The sequence below is a fragment of the Apteryx rowi genome, unplaced genomic scaffold (assembly GCF_003343035.1).
Source record: "Apteryx rowi isolate R43461 unplaced genomic scaffold, aptRow1 scaffold_101, whole genome shotgun sequence".
NCBI lineage: Eukaryota > Metazoa > Chordata > Aves > Apterygiformes > Apterygidae > Apteryx > Apteryx rowi.
In genome coordinates, this window is record NW_020447209.1 from 2,363,266 (window position 1) to 2,379,020 (window position 15,755).

Below are 15,755 nucleotides of genomic sequence, written 5' to 3' on the forward strand. Positions count from 1 at the left end.
CGCGCACGGCCGCGTCTCCCCTGCGCCGCCGCGCGGGGACGGGACGGGACGGGACGGGACGGGGCTCGGCGGCGCGCGGGGGCGCAGGTGGGTGCAGCCGGCCCGCAGCGGGGCGCAGGGCCCCCCCCCCCAATGGAGACGGGGAAACTGAGGCACGGCGGGGTGCTGGGCAGCGCGAGCCCTCGCACGGGGCAGGTCTAATTGCGGAGGGCGCCCGGGCGCTGCTCCCGAGTGGGGTTTGCTTGCTCGCATGCGGCYGCAGCGCTGTGCTGGCGGATCCCGGCTCCCTAATGCCCTGGAAATGGCAGGCGTGAAGCGGGAGAGGGGCTGCTGCACGGGTGCCCCGGCCCAGCGCACCGCTCGCTGGCCACCAGGAGTATCCTCTGGAAGATGCTCCAGGGGTCAAGCGGGCAGACGCGTGCGGATGCTTGGACGGCACGCTGGGAATCCCGTGGCTAACGCTAKCCCCGGCTGAGATGAGCTGGCCCAGCGGGCTGTACCCAGGGTGGCAGCATCTGCTGAAAGGGAGGCCGCTGCCCCTCCGCCCCGCAATGGGGAGCAGGGTCCCCCCAGCAGGGCTCGGCGCCCGGTGGCAGCGCCTCGCCGGCAGCCCGCTCGGCCGGCAGAGCCCACGGGCTGTCGGAGGTCAAGGAGCCAAGGGAGCGCCGAGGCCCGCGGCGCTTCGATTTTTCTCTCTCCGGCTCCGCGCTCCCTCCCCATCTCCATCTTGTTTGCTGCCGTTCTCCTTCGCGAGCTGCGAAGCTTCGTTTCTGCTTCCTCTTCCCCGCTGTGCGCTGATGCTTTCGCTCCTCTTATCTCAGTAGGAACCTGACCTTTGCTTTACCTTGCTCCTTCCTCTTACGAACTGGGTGTATTTCCCTCCCCCTGCCTCCCTACCCCCTTGTTTTGCCCAAAACTGCACATCGCTCGAATTCAGCGTCTGCAAAGCGTCGCGTGCGTGACCCTCTGCGCTCAGCTCCGTCCCGGAGCAGGAAGCATCGGCCTCTCGGCCTGGGCTTGCTGCCGCGTGACGGCCAAAAGCTGCCTCCCGTTGCGTTGCGGCGGGCAGCGCCGCCGCACCTGGCCCTCGTCAGGGGGGATCGAAGAGCAGCATCTGACTGCCGAAATCACGGCTGTTCGGAAGCTCGCGTGCAGGCTTTCCTGCTGTTCTGCTCTCGCTGGCAGCGGGATATTCCCGTGTCTAATGAAGCACGCGTTAGAAAATGAAAATCCAGGTAACTAGTGGATAGTTGCCTATCCTCCAAAGTGCAAGGGGGAATAGCCCACGGTTCTGTCCTATTGCCCTGTATCCCAACAGAAAGCGGATGGATACCAGCCCTTCCTCATGGCCGAAGGAAAAGGCGGGATGCCATTTCCTGTCTCGTGCCTGCTGGGAGTTTGAGTCCCCTCCTGCGCGTCCCCAAACTGGCATCCTCGGTGCCAGCCCGTGTCCCCCAGCTGAGTCAGAAATCAATTCTGCATCAGCCGCCTAAGGAGGGAGGTGAGTGGCCTTCACGAAACGCTGGCTGGAAAATTCCAGCTGCACAGCAGCAGTCCCGAAGCAAAGCTAGCTACTCGCCCCAGGCTGCTGCCTTTCGGGATATATYGCTTTTGGCACACGCGCCTACCGAATATGAAGCCTCTAACTAAAGTGCTGTGCTAGACTCACTGGAGAGAATCACCTCCAGAGGCTGATTTAGCCCACCTGAGATCCGAAGGGCCCTCTGCAAGCGTCACCCTGTCTCTGCGTGGGTGCCAGACAGATCCTCGGGTGACTGGGATCTTGAATTGCCTCAGCCAAGCGTCCAAAATTAGGTGGGATCAATTTCTGCCCTGCAGCCGTGGGAAAACAYGGGTTCTCCTCAGTAAGGTTAGTATAAATAAGCATAGAGTGTAGAGAAACCGTATCGGAAATGTTTAATCTTCCGGACTTAGATATGTAAATGTGGATCAGTTGCATGTTAAGGGAAGTTTAAGCACCTTGTTGCTACAGATCTTGCCTCAGATCCTTAAACTTGGCTCTTACTTAATGTCTGCTGGCTTTGGCTTCTCTGGCTTTGGCTAGGTAAGTGGTGAACTGATGTTTTAATGTTTCTTTTCTAAAAGCTATTTACTTTGTTTCTGCTCTTCCCTATGTTTTGCGTTTGTTTTGTTTCCTCTACGTGTCACGGCCTAGGTGACTTCAGACGACCCAGAACTGTCTTGGGGCTATTTGTCTGTAGTTCGGTGGGCACAAAAAGTGGGGCACAAATTCTTGGCTGAGTGTCTTGCTTTCTTTTGAGAAATCCTCTCGAAAAGGGACACGGCACAGAATTAGTCTATGGGTGAAGTCAGTGTGAGTGCCAGTGGGCTGGTACCACCGCATGTGCCCACAGCGAGATTTCACAGCTTACGGATGTTTTTCTTAGGACTTGGGTGTTTCGTGGAAACTGGAATTTTGACCTCAAAATGAAGTGTTCCGTTTTAGTAAGACGTGATGGAGGAAAAGTGATACGCGCCAAGTGTGGGGAATTTGGAACAAAGTCCAAAACAGAACAAGCATTCTGCAGAAGGAAATGTCTTTGGCTGATTATGCATTTGACATTAATGTACTCTAACGAAAGAGACTGGAGCCCAATAATTGGAAAAACTATGTTTTCCTGTAGAACCATATTTAAGGTCTCCAGCTGCCAATGAAGAGGTGCCCAGAATTTTTTTTTCATACCTCCTCTTTAGCTGAAATCAATCTGACCCCTACCAACACAGAATTATTTCCTATAATGCATTACCTGATCAGCCTCTTTCAACATTTATCCAACTGATGTGGCTCTCACCAGTTCTCTTGGGCAATACTCGAAAGCCAGATAGATTTTAGTCTGGCTCTTCTTCCTGATGCTTATCATAAATGTTCCCTGCCTTGCTTTAATTTTATTGCCACTTAGGCATTCTTCATTGTGCCAGCCTAAATAATTCATCTCTTATTTTGCTGTATATATACTTTGCAGTCCATTGTTACTCCTCAACTATTTCTTAACTAAGCTGACTGTCTTAAATACGGGTTTCCGAAGTTTCCGTGGTGGAGGGATGTTTTATTGGTGGGATATTGAAGGCTACACTACAAAATTAATCTGCAATGCAGTACCTTATGTACAAAATTAAAACAGGGAAAATGGTCATGTAAATGACCGTGTATTACTACATCTTGCTGTGGTTCTGAGTAGGGGAGCGTCAGGGTCTGAAAAACGTGGTTGCAGAGCTCTCCGGGCTCCAACTGTGTGACAGATCCATGGGATTCAGCTGCTTCTGGATATGAGAGGCTGAAAGCTCAACACCAAGGATGACCTTGGTACCAGAGAGGCAGGAAAAGATGCTATAGCTGTCGGAGCACCCATTAGCTGGTTCTGTCAGGGACTGCTACAATTTTAAATTTTTTTACAATTTTAAAAGCCTTTTGTAGGTCACGTGTAAAGGTTGTGAAGGCCGTTAGCAGCCTGTGGGTTACACTGTGGAAACCCCAGTTTTAGCAGCTCATCATGATCCTCTTCTACCAAATCACGTATCTCTATGACTTTGCCGCTCAGTGTTTAATTCATTCATTAATGAGATTCTCTGAATGACGGTATGATCAGCCTGTTAACCTGCCTGACGTGTTGCCTCCGAAGTCCCAAGCAGTTGGCCCATTTTCCTTCCTTGCCACTTGTGAAGTTAAATCTGTGTTTATAATCAATTACTGCTGCTTTAGTTCCTGTGTTGTTTTTACTTTCTCACTCCTGGTAAGTATTTGTATTTGGGTTTACTTGTCAGGGAAATCAAGGTACTGATGCACATTTTCCCGAATAAAAAAACTTCATTTTGTTTTCTGGTCTGTTTAGTATCCTTTGCATCTTTTCTCTATCCCTGCTGGTATTTATAGCTCCTGCTTAAAGTAGTATTATGTGTATTTTGTTAACGCAGAGACAGCTTTCTTCATGTCTTCAGTGGGACTGTTAAACAGAGCTAAACTTAGCACATCTGTTTGGTGTTTCATAAACTTGCTATTTCAGGGTAGTACATTTCTAACTGGAATGATCTAAATTATCAATTTTAATCTGAATAAGCAACCAGAAAACTGATTTTAAAAATTGTTTTTTCCTGTGCTTTATATATATATGTGTGTGTGTATATATATATATACACACACACACACACAAATATATGTATATATGTATGTATGTTTTCTGAGGGGAAGATCCCCGTTTCTTTGGAAACCATAAAAACATGTTTGTAACTTGCAGACTTTACATCAAGCTGCATTTTTGACTAGGATACACTGCAACTGTACATATTTTTCCAAGTGGTTAAGTACTTAGCAATATTTATTCTGTTTCTTTACATTTTACTTATGTTAGCAAATTGTGAGTGATGCATTTGTAGATGATTATTTGTATACTGGTATTTTTTCCCAAGTTGGGCAAAAACTCAGTTAAATTATGTATACAGAATTTTATTTATTAGCTAATTAAAGCTCTCTTAAATGTGATGAATACATAAGAGGGGAAATAAGCTTATCCAAAGATGTTTTACATTTAAAATTATTATACAAAGGAAGTATTATCTATAATGAAGGAACTGAGCTGATAATCATAAAGATGAAGACCTTGATAAGTGAAAACAGGTAGATTGTCATTTCGCACACTCTTCCATACCTTCCTGTTATTTCAGCTCAGTCACTCTTCCAGCTTTGACCCAATTATTCGATGAGCTAAGCTAGCTGAACAGAAGGACATTACAGAAATGTTATCTTTGCACCTGCTGAAGATACTCCTGTTAGTAAAAGCTAATTTAAAATTAACAAACCCTGGTTTGTTCAAATGCTCAAATAGCAGCTTCTAGCATTCAGTAGTTTGACTTTCCCAAAAGCTGCAGTGTGAAACACTACTTGTTTCTTTCAGTTCAAATATTTTATTATGTATTATTATATATAATTATTTATAATAATTTTATAAGTAATTATTGCATAATATATTATTACAATATTGTATAAAACAATTTTTAATAATGAGTATATTATATTTAATAATTTAAATTATTTTAAAAGATTATGACTATAAATCAACCACTTTTTTTCATAATTTTAAATACATCTTTTTTTTTTTTTAAGGAGAGTATTTAAATACAAATCACTCTAATATCACATAATACATCCTGTGCTCTTCAGCCAAATTTGCATCTTCAGCTCTCAATTAGATCTCTAGCTGATCTAATTTGAATGAATTTYAAGCACGACTGTGGGAGCAGCTACACAAAATGCTTTACTGCAATTTCCTGCTTCCAGGAACTGTAACCCAATTTGTACTTGTCTTTACTGCTTTGACTGCAAGTTATAGCCACCCATGTCCAAGATCAGATGCTGTCTTACCTCATTCTTGTGGAAGTGCCACTAAACCCAAGTTACCTCTTGTACTGCATCCTTGGAAAGCCTTTCTGTTACGTTAAGGAAGTACCTGGTGCTGATAAACTAGGGTAGGGGCTGCAAACGCGGGTTTTATGAGCAAACTGATAATTCRTTTCATCTGCCCTTGAGTTAACGTTTATGAGGAGAAAGCAGCAAAGATTGACTTTCACCCCTTGGCTAGAATCAAATATGCTGGTTGCTAAATGCATTAAGTCCAAATTAGCGATGTATCCAGCCTAAGTACACGTGCCCATCTGTGCTGGGTTTTGGTACTTCAGAAGTTGCCAGACTATCAGATCTATCTTGTTTGTGCAGTGCTGCGAAGATATAAAACTGTAACTAGCAAAACAAGCTAAGCAAAAGCAGATGTTTAGCTCATCACATGTTAATTCCATTTTATGAATGGCATCTGTATAACAGTTATGCTGCAACCTCATCTATGGACAGGGCATTACGAGATCTTTACATCATGAACTGGTTAATTCCAGACTCTTTTAGAGTGAACGTAGTGCGGGGGCAGTGGGGACGTACAAAATAAAAGCAAGCTGATGTCCTGGAAGACTGAAATCCAGCCTTCACGGGTCAACAGGCCGCACGGCCATAAGCAGAACTTCGAAGGAGCTGGTTTGGGCAGATGTGTGAGCAGCGCCGGCTTGGAGGTGGGAGAGGAGAGCAGAACCTGCACGAGGAGGAGAGGCACCTTGTGGGTGCAGAGCCCTGGCTGATACACCCAGGACTCTTCCAGCGCCGGCGTTAGCACAGTTAAAGCTTGATCAAATTTCTGATGCTGTTGCTGGCAGCATAGACATTATCTGATTTAGAAGAGCTCATATTACTGCCTTCTTTTTTTTGGCAGCATCCCTTTAAGACTACCGATACAGAATCCAGTTAGGAGATTTTTCTTTTTTACATTGTCTATTCAAAGCAGACCGAGACATCTGCTTCTCATTCAACTTACATAGCCAGCAAGTTCTTGAATCAGAATAAACCTAGGGTGGGTGTTGATTTTGAAATCAAAGTCTGTGTCTTGTCACTGAACATTTGAACCATCCAGTGGTCTTTAGGTCATAACTCTTGACAACGGGCTATGCCAAGTGAAGGCTGTCACATACAAACTGAGGGGAACGTGTCACTCTTTGCAGCTGGCTGACTGGCAGAGGACATGAGAAAACTACTCCATTGGTGCAGATGATCAGACTTGGTCTCAAAAATGATCAGAGGTCTGAAAACATGACTTATGAGGAAAGAACAGAAGAATTTGGGTTGTTTAGTCTAGAGCAGACTGAGTGGTAGCAGCGGAGGGAAGTAATGAACAGGGCTTTTGGGATCACTGTCAGTCCTAGTTCTACGATCTGCATTATTTGCAGTGTGATTTGGGGAACGCTTTTGATCTTTGACTAAACTTAAAAAAAATCTATTTTGGACTGCTTTTATGAATGTCAGATTGTGTTTGCAGTAACTCTTTTTACAGACACATTACAAGCCCTTAGGGAAAAAAATGCATGGCAGTCACTTGTACTACAGAATGAGATCAGCTCAAGCCTGTGTTCGATCTGTTTTAAATAGCTCTTTACTCTATAAATTGGGTAGGAGTCTTCAAGAGGAAGAAATATGCTGAGTGAAATATGAGAAATATGCTCCACAATATTGAGTGGAGTTTAACACTAAAATAAATAGGTTTTTTTTCGAGGTTGTATTTGGCGGAAGTTAGTAACAAGATGTCTTCAGCTGAGATGGGGGGTATATTGGTGTACATATGTGTCCTTATTTGCCAATTTTATTGGATACATGGGAGTAAGGTATTCATAGGCAAAGCACACTGGATTTAGAAATCTGATTCTTTCCATTAATTATTGTGCAGTGGCATATACACTGTGTGTTAGAGGCTAAAGAAGGCTAAAGAATAGAGAGAAATGCTAGATTTCAATTAGAAATTAAATACAGATGCTCCTGTGACCTGTAACCATGGGCAACTTGTTCATATCAAAATGTGCTTGCTATCTACAAGTGGGTTTTTTTTAGGGCACTTAAAGTGGTGAACAGCCACTGGTCCTCTTGCAGTTGAGTACTTGGTAGTTCAAATAATAAGCTCAGAGTAGCTTAAGGTGGGCACCAAGATTTGAGAACGGAGACTTCAAGCTCTCTGTGCCTTAGTCTTCTGTTCTGAGAGATGAGGTTCATAATCACCTCTCTCAGAAGGCTATTTTGAGCCTTCATTTGTGAATGTTTGCAAAGTGCTTAGGGATCAAGGGATGGAAGGAGTGCTGTTACCACCATTATTCTGGTTTTAGCAGCCACAAAAGAATTGATGTTACAGTACAAGATCATGTTCTCTCTATCTGTCTTTTGCTGTGACTCCAGAGCTGATAATGGTGTCATAGTGTCTATGATTATTCCATGACTAGTTATTGAAATGTCTGCACTTAAGTTTATTCTTAAGGGAGCTGTTTGGCTGCTTTCTGTTGAATGACCATAGTTACTACAACAAGAGCAACCTTCTACCTCTGCAAGCAAACACTGATGGGAWTTCTGCTGATTTTTAAATATTCTTTTCAGCACTATCTGCAGGATTCAAACAATAAAACTGGGGGGGAGCTGTTGATGGATTTGGATTCAGCAAACACYGAAAAACAGATGTGAAAGTGAGCGGAGATCCTCAGCTTGATCTCCAGGACCTTAGCTAGCATAAATGAGGGCACCACTTTTCAGCGCAGCCGAGCTGATCTGGAATGAAAAGGGGAACACAGCTCCYTCCTCTTCCCTTGCACCAGGGCTGGCATTCATCTAGTTCCAAGATGGTTCAAGCAGTTAAACTAGCAGAAACATACTCTAAATAGAAAACAGTGGTTCCCTGATGGTTTTGCTCCCTAACCTGGCTCACTATGGGGTCAGAAAAGTGCCAGAGCTGGTGTAAGGCAGAAGGAATGTATGGTGGAGGGGGAAGAGAGGTATGTTCTTTTCAGAGACAGTGAGAAGTTAGAATGGYTTAACAACATCATAAAATCTCATCCTCAATTTGTCTCAGCTGACTGCAGAGGAGCTGCACAGAAGCTATGTTAACTGAAGATATGGCCCCAATTAATTAGGAAATGTTTGCTAAGGTAAAGCATATTGGAAGTAGAAAGCCTGGGGGATTTTTACTGAATGGAACTGCAGATTGTCATGTGCACAGCAGCACTGCTCCCTSGTAGGATGACTGCATACAAATATGTGTCAGGGGATACTGCTGCAAGAGCTTTGTTGCTTTAATTRTATCTTCGGAGGCCGCAAAGATGTTGGGATGTGTCCGATTCTTGCCCGCTCCTTCTTTTTCCTCTAAATTCTGTGTTCGTGAGGGATATGGGATACAGGATACAAGTCTTGCTCTGAAGTCAGCGCTGGTTCTTCTATAGACGTCAGTGGGACAGATTTCGCATTTAGCATAACTATAGCATTTTGGAAGACTCATGATTTCCAGCACTAGTTAAGCTAGACAAAGCCCTGTGGAAAGTCTGTTTGGAGAAAAACAAACATTCTTGCTCTCAGGATACAACCTCCAAAAGTATTTCCCCATTGCTATTTTCTGTGATGAATTATTGTCATGACATTACCATTATATATTTAGAACTCTTTTTTTTTTCTCCTGTAGTTTACTCTTTTGAACAAGTAAATGCAGCTAAATGTGTGGTGTTGGATTTTTTTCTTTCTTTTTTTTTTTTTTTAGAATTAGTCCCAGCATCGTGACTTTTCCATCATGTCAGAACCTATCACACTCAATGTTGGAGGAAAACTCTATACCACCTCTCTGTCCACCCTGACTAGCTTTCCAGACTCCATGTTGGGGGCCATGTTTAGTGGGAAGATGCCAACCAAGAAGGACAGCCAAGGCAACTGCTTTATCGACAGAGATGGCAAAATCTTCCGCTATATCCTGAACTTCTTAAGAACTTCTCACTTGGACCTCCCCGAAGACTTTCAGGAAATGGGTTTACTTCGACGGGAGGTAGATTTTTATCAAATTCAACCACTGATTGAGGCCTTGCAGGAGAAGGAGGTGGAGCTTTCTAAAGCTGAGAAGAATGCCATGCTCAACATCACCCTTGATCAGAAGACACAGACTGTCCACTTCACCGTTCGAGAAGCACCCCAGATCTACAGTCTGTCTTCCTCCAATATGGAAGTGTTCAGTGCTCATATCTTCTCCACATCATGTCTGTTCCTGAAGCTTCTAGGTTCCAAACTTTACTATTGCTTCAATGGAAATCTCTCTTCAATATCCAGCTACCTGCAAGATCCCAACCATTTGACCTTAGATTGGGTTGCAAGTGTGGAAGGCCTACCAGAAGAGGAGTACACTAGACAGAACTTAAAGAGACTTTGGGTGGTGCCTGATAATAAACAAATCAATAGTTTCCAGGTGTTTGTGGAAGAAGTGCTAAAAATAGCCATGGGTGATGGTTTCTGCATAGATTCTTCTCACCCACATACATCAGATTTCATGAAAAATAAGATTATTCGCCTAATTCGGTACAAGTAAGAATGTCTGTTTATTATGGTAACAGCATGGAGATAACGTAGGTTAAGTGTTTCCCTTTAAAACACAGTTACAGCCTAATTCAGAATCACGCTAATCTGGATTAAGAGTCACTAACAGGAGGATGATTTTCCTTTAATGTATTTACCAATATGATCTTTCAGAATATGTCCATATTCTAAACAGAAGGAATATTGTCCAGTTCCTGGATTAAGGATTGATTCTGTCTCTGCCTCCATCTCTGACCTGGTGTGCAATTGTGGGGAAAGTCACTTAACTTCCACCCTTCTTTTATTTTTCCAACTGGAAAATGGGAATGATCCTTAACCTATACTGCAAGGGTGACGTGATGGTTCAGTAATCAAGTATCTGGAGATCAGATGCAGTGAAAGATGCCATGGAGCTGCAACACAGTGGACAGCYCGGGGAGCAGATTTTCCACTTCTTGCTTTGTCATCTGCCCCTGTGCAGAGCGCCCACAAAGCTTTCGGGGATCAGCAGAGAAGTTACCCCACATGCACACACTCTTAATATGGCTGTAAAGGATAGTGCAAACTGCAAATGAGTAGGGGATTATGTCTGAATGGTTTAAACAAAGGACTTCTGTTGCCGTCTGAAGCCGACTTGGTTTTGTTTGTTTTTTTTTCTGAACCCTGTGAGGAAGCCCCTGCTCCGTTCTGCTTTCAAGAAAGCTGTGTTTCAATGATGTGACTGGCACTGTGAATGGCCAAGGAAGCTGCAGCAAAGAGAATGATGTTTTAACAAACTGAGAAGATTGAGGATGGAGGTGAACTTTACTTTGGATGCTCACAAACCTTTATTTTTACATTCTGAAGGCATCAAAGACAACTATTCCTTTTCTTTCTCTTAGAATGTTGTACTTGTCTAGAGGAGGATGCTGAAAACACTTCCTGAGGTGGAGACAAACCAAGAGGGCAGAGGCCCCCCATATCTTCTGAATGTTTGAGCCTGTTCTGCCTGGACCTTTTTTGGGGGGGGCATACCTCCCTTCAGCAGTGCCCAGAGTGTAAGGGATGGTCTGTAAGTAGGATGGATTCCATCTGAAAAGACAACCTGTCTATAAGGTTATGTCTAGTATTTTTCATTAGGAAAACAGAGGCTCAGTTTTCCTCTGTACTTTGAGCCATTTTTTACATCACTGTGAAATAGTTAGAACACCAAGGACACGTTTTACCCGCTTGCTTGGCTTTAGCACAAGATTGTCAGAGAGGTAAGGCGGGGGAAACAACAGGCGATGACAATGGTCAAGCCTTTTCCTCAAAGCCTGGTCTGTGCTATTACGATGACTGTACTCCACTAGCTGCATGTTAGCTCTAAGCATAATTTCTGTCCACATTCAAGATGGTTCATTCTCATCTAATTAAGCTTAAAAGTATCTTAGCTGCCTTTCCCTAACCAGATTGCTATGTGTGCATGAGAGACCCTCTGGAACTTTTCTCATTATCCCTAAAGAGACAGAAGAGAAAATGCAATGGTCCAGAGGGCATCCAATAGCCAACTGTCACATTTAGAATTTCGTTGCTTCCAAAAGTTTTTAGCACARGGCTGCAAAGCTCAGTCTTGCTCATGTTCTTGTTTCCCAAAGAAGCTATTCTGTTGTTACCGCTAAGCTTACACGTGAACAGCATAAAGGAGAAGTGCTTTGTTACTGTTGTAAAAACTGGYGAGATGAACGTAGTTCTACTGTCCCAAGCTGTAATTGCATGAACAAAACATACCAGCATGTGGATGGTAAAAATGCAGCTATTAGCAGCCTGCTAAAAACCACTTCCCTGTCTGAACTGGTGCAAAACCAGTCCACTAGCATGCTATAAGTGGGACCATATTGTTGGCAAGTACTGACTAGGACTGAAGCCCTCAGAATCATTAAACCTGGCAATTTTCATGAATCCTGATGATTTTAAGCAGGATGTTTTGGCCAAATTCCAGCTTGAGTCACCATATTCTTCTGGTTTTAGCTGCATTAGAAAGAACTTTTTTTTTTCCCACTYCTGTCCTGAATTATAAAATGGGAGTAATTCGTTCCAGAAGTTGCTGCGTGCCACTGACAAAGCAAAGTGACTCCTATGTGAATCTTATTTCCACCATGAGTTTGCCAGTCAGTTGGACATTCGCAGCGATGACCTATTCAGCTGATATGATGATCTGTAAAATGTCATATGTGAACCCACTTTCCATCAAATCTATGCCTTGAAGCAGATAAGCCTTTGCTGAGTTTAGTGGTAACAGAGCTTCTGGGGGCTGTTGGCAGTATTTTTTTTTTAACCAAAGCCCTTTTACATTACCTGTAACAGGAGTTTTTGTATGTAAGGACCAAARCAATACTTATTCATAGTAATTTGGTTTCCTATCAGCTTGATTTCATCCAGTGTTAAGAACAATAGGCTCGATTCTCATTTGGAAGGGGGAACAACACTGATCCACTCCCTTTAGCGCTCTGGASTGATACTCACCCATTCTGCTACAGTGAAATAAAAATATTAAAAAGAGTTGAATTATTACTGCATTTTCTGCTGAAAGGCATATATGAGGAGGCACCAAGAGCACTATGCATAGCTTTATTGTAGCCATAGTATCTGGAGCATTTGCTCTTCCCTTTTGCTCCTATCCACCTTCTTTTCTTCAGATAGTAGCAGCACCCACACTAAAAGCAGACATGTTTTTTAAAAAAGCCTAATAATAGTCTAAACAAGAAATGAAGAATCCCCCAACCTGGCCTAGACAGTAATTGGAGTAATTCTGCTGACATGGAAATATGGGTTTGAATCCCTACAGACTGAGGAGGGAACTGAACCCAAGTCTCTTCTTGAATGCTTTAACACATCAGTTTATTATGTAAAAAATGGAAACTTTAATCCACATTTATGTGTGCTTAGGTGACTAATTCAGGCAAAGGTACAAGCAAGCTCACACATCTCCATCATTTCTTAATAACTTCAATATGCAAAGATGCAAAATTTCCAACAAGTATAAAGGCATGAATGAAAACAAGCTTTGGGAGGAATGCATGTTAACCAAGTATGTGGAATAAGTGGTATGTGAATCACTTTGAATTATGGTCAAACATRTGTTATACAAATGCAGTTGCTATTTCCAACTACACACTAAGCTAAATTTATAGCTGTTCCTTAATTTTGCACTCTGTCAGCTATGTTATAATGTGTATTTATAGGAATGTTCTCTCTCTCTGAAGCGTTTGTTCCTTTTTTATCTAGACAGCTAGCTTCTATTTCTGAGCCCTAGAGGTATAACAAACTTTTTGTTTACCAATCAACAGCACTGATGATTCTTGTTCTCAACAGTTTTCCTGAATTAAAGTGAACAAGCACAAAGTCATATTAAGCACTTAGGGTACAGCACAACTTCATCTCTAGTCATGAAAAGCATTTGAAATTTATCAGTAATAACATCTAAAAATTATTTTACTGTCAGAGTGGAATACTGTCTCTCAGAACAAACTTCTTAATTTTTCTATAAGGGCCTGAACACAAGGAAAAGATCTAGTGATTTGTTTTTCTCCTTAATGTTTCTAGGATTGTTTCTTCTTATATACTCATAGTCTTGTAGGAAGTATTCCTGTTCTGTTGTACGGTATTGCAAACTCTCTTCTGAGGTGCCCAAGTCTCCATTCAGCATACAGGGAGCGCTGGCACGTACGTCAGCCTCGTGAACCCCGCTCCCAGAGCTGGGCTTTTCACTTTGAGCAATGCTCTACTGCACATCACGGTGCCCAGCTTCCATTTTCATTCTGGTCTAGGCCTGTCTGCCTCAACACCTCCATCTACAAAATGAGCCTAAGTCACACATGTTTTTTTTTAATGGCCTAAATGCTGAGAGACCCACTGAATAGAGATGAAGTGTTAGAAAAGAAAAACACCAGAAAGCTAGGGCAGATGATAAATAAGTTATTAGCTGTAGTGTGTTGCCATTGTCAGATGCAGACATGTGCACAGAACAATGGGATTTCTTATAGGACAAGAAGATGATAATAAAGCATCTTAGTGGAGTTCAGAAAAAATCACTCATGGATTTCTCTGTATGCTGTTAGGCTTGATATCTCTTTATTATCTAAAAATGTTCAATTATAATGAAGGGACTGAAGCCATATACAAATACTAAGAGGTCTTTCATTCATGTGGCCCTTGTTAAGGGATGTTAAGAGAAGGTGAGAGGAGTGTTTACTGCTGCAGGTGATGGTAGGGAAATGAAAGGAGTAGGTTTAAAAAGTTAGACCTGGAAGAATTCAAATGTTTATCAAGAAATCCAGGATTTAGAAGGGAGAGAAGAAAGAATCTAGAAATATTCAGGAAAAAAAAAACCAGCAAGATTAACAATGTAGACAAAGATTTTGCTACGGAAAGAGGCTGTGATTAGAATGACTCAGTGGTCCTTTCCAGTTTTAATCCACTATTATGCAACTTGCATATAAACAATTGGTCATGCCAGAAGTTATGCTGGTAGTAACTTGCCAAGAGAAGACAGCTTCACTTAAATTTGCATGTGCTTTAAATCACCAAACATATGCACTGCTGCAGTTACCCATACTCTTCTTTGACGTAGCTGCTGAATATAAATTGCTACTTGAGTTCACTGGCAATAAACACCTGCAATTAATCAGAAATATTCCCACTCTAGAGAAGGCTGATGTGGTGCATATATAAGGTTGCAGAGAGTGATGAGTATTACCTTCAACCCATGCCATAGACTCTAAAATAAATCTAGGATCTTCTGATACTTCACAGATAAACAGAGAGGTTATGAAGAAGACTTCTTTGGGGGAGTTTCATTTTCACCCCAATCCTTTTGAATTTGGCATCATTGCTTAGACTTTAAATGTATTTTGAAATATTTAAGTGTCCTTACGATGTAGGCCCTTCCCAGTGAAAGTCTCATACGTGAATTACTTCAGGCAGTCATGTAGCTATGCCACGTGAGAAGGACTGCACTGAGCAGAGATATACAGATCATGCTCTGTCTCCCTTGGGAATAACATGAAGAATGGCTTTCCTATGGATTCAGGAAAAAAAAGAGCTATGGGGGAAGGCTGTATGGAATGAACAATTCCCTCTTTCTGCTCTCTCCMTTCTCCTCCCCCTTATTTCCTTGTTCCTAATGCTAAAGGATTTTCCAGTTGGTCAGAACTTGATCTCTGATTCACTAAGCTACGCTTTTGAATGAATACTTTCTAGAAAGTGTCGAAAGAAGGCTTTTATCTCTTACCACTTTTACAGAGAGCCTGTAGAGTTACTACATTTAAAAAATGTGGTTGCATTTCTCTGCCTGTAACTCTTGTAASCTGTTACTAATATGTATTTAGAAAACAGTAAATAAAATGTGAATGAAGCATTCCGTCTGTCACACCTTTCTTGGCAAAGAACAGTGACATTTTCTGAAGTTGTACCTTTCTTCCTCTAAGAATTCTACACAGTACRTCATTGCAGCGCTTACCTAGGAGTCTTCATAGCTGAGAATTATAGGAAGCTCACAGAAAATTAGCGCAGTTTTAGAAAAGTTTGGGTGGGCGAGCTTTCCTAAATACCCAAAGCCCTTTTAGAGACGTTCGCCCATTTACGCCTCACAAAAATTATAATACAACGGATTCATTTCTCCAGTGAAAAAATCTTGGAAACCCTGCTGCTTCATTGAACCTATGCCTCTCCACAGTCCTTGAGTTTTAACAACCCCTTGCACATTGCTGATGTTGTGCTTGGCTAACAGGAAAACATTAAATTTATTATCCACGTGAATTGCGTCCACCTTCTAGCCTGGCAGCAGCAGCTGGCAGTTTCTTCCCTTTTTTTTAAATTT

The 15,755-nt window shown here is 42.6% G+C and overlaps 1 protein-coding gene across 2 annotated transcripts; it reads left to right on the forward strand.

Annotated features, from left to right (window-relative positions):
• The first annotated feature begins 47 nt into the window (after positions 1 to 47).
• On the forward strand, positions 48 to 15,338 carry KCTD21 (potassium channel tetramerization domain containing 21). 2 transcript variants are annotated; one of them, XM_026063947.1, is made up of 4 exons: positions 65 to 87; positions 1,319 to 1,501; positions 1,664 to 1,870; positions 9,117 to 15,338. In XM_026063947.1, the coding sequence occupies exon 4, from the start codon at positions 9,147 to 9,149 to the stop codon at positions 9,927 to 9,929; it is 783 nt and encodes a 260-aa protein (XP_025919732.1). In that variant the 5' UTR covers positions 65 to 87; positions 1,319 to 1,501; positions 1,664 to 1,870; positions 9,117 to 9,146; the 3' UTR covers positions 9,930 to 15,338. The 2 variants fall into 2 exon arrangements, with proteins under 2 accessions (XP_025919736.1, XP_025919732.1); XM_026063951.1 differs by lacking the exons at positions 1,319 to 1,501; positions 1,664 to 1,870 and having other exon boundaries at positions 48 to 87.
• Positions 15,339 to 15,755: the final 417 nt, after the last annotated feature.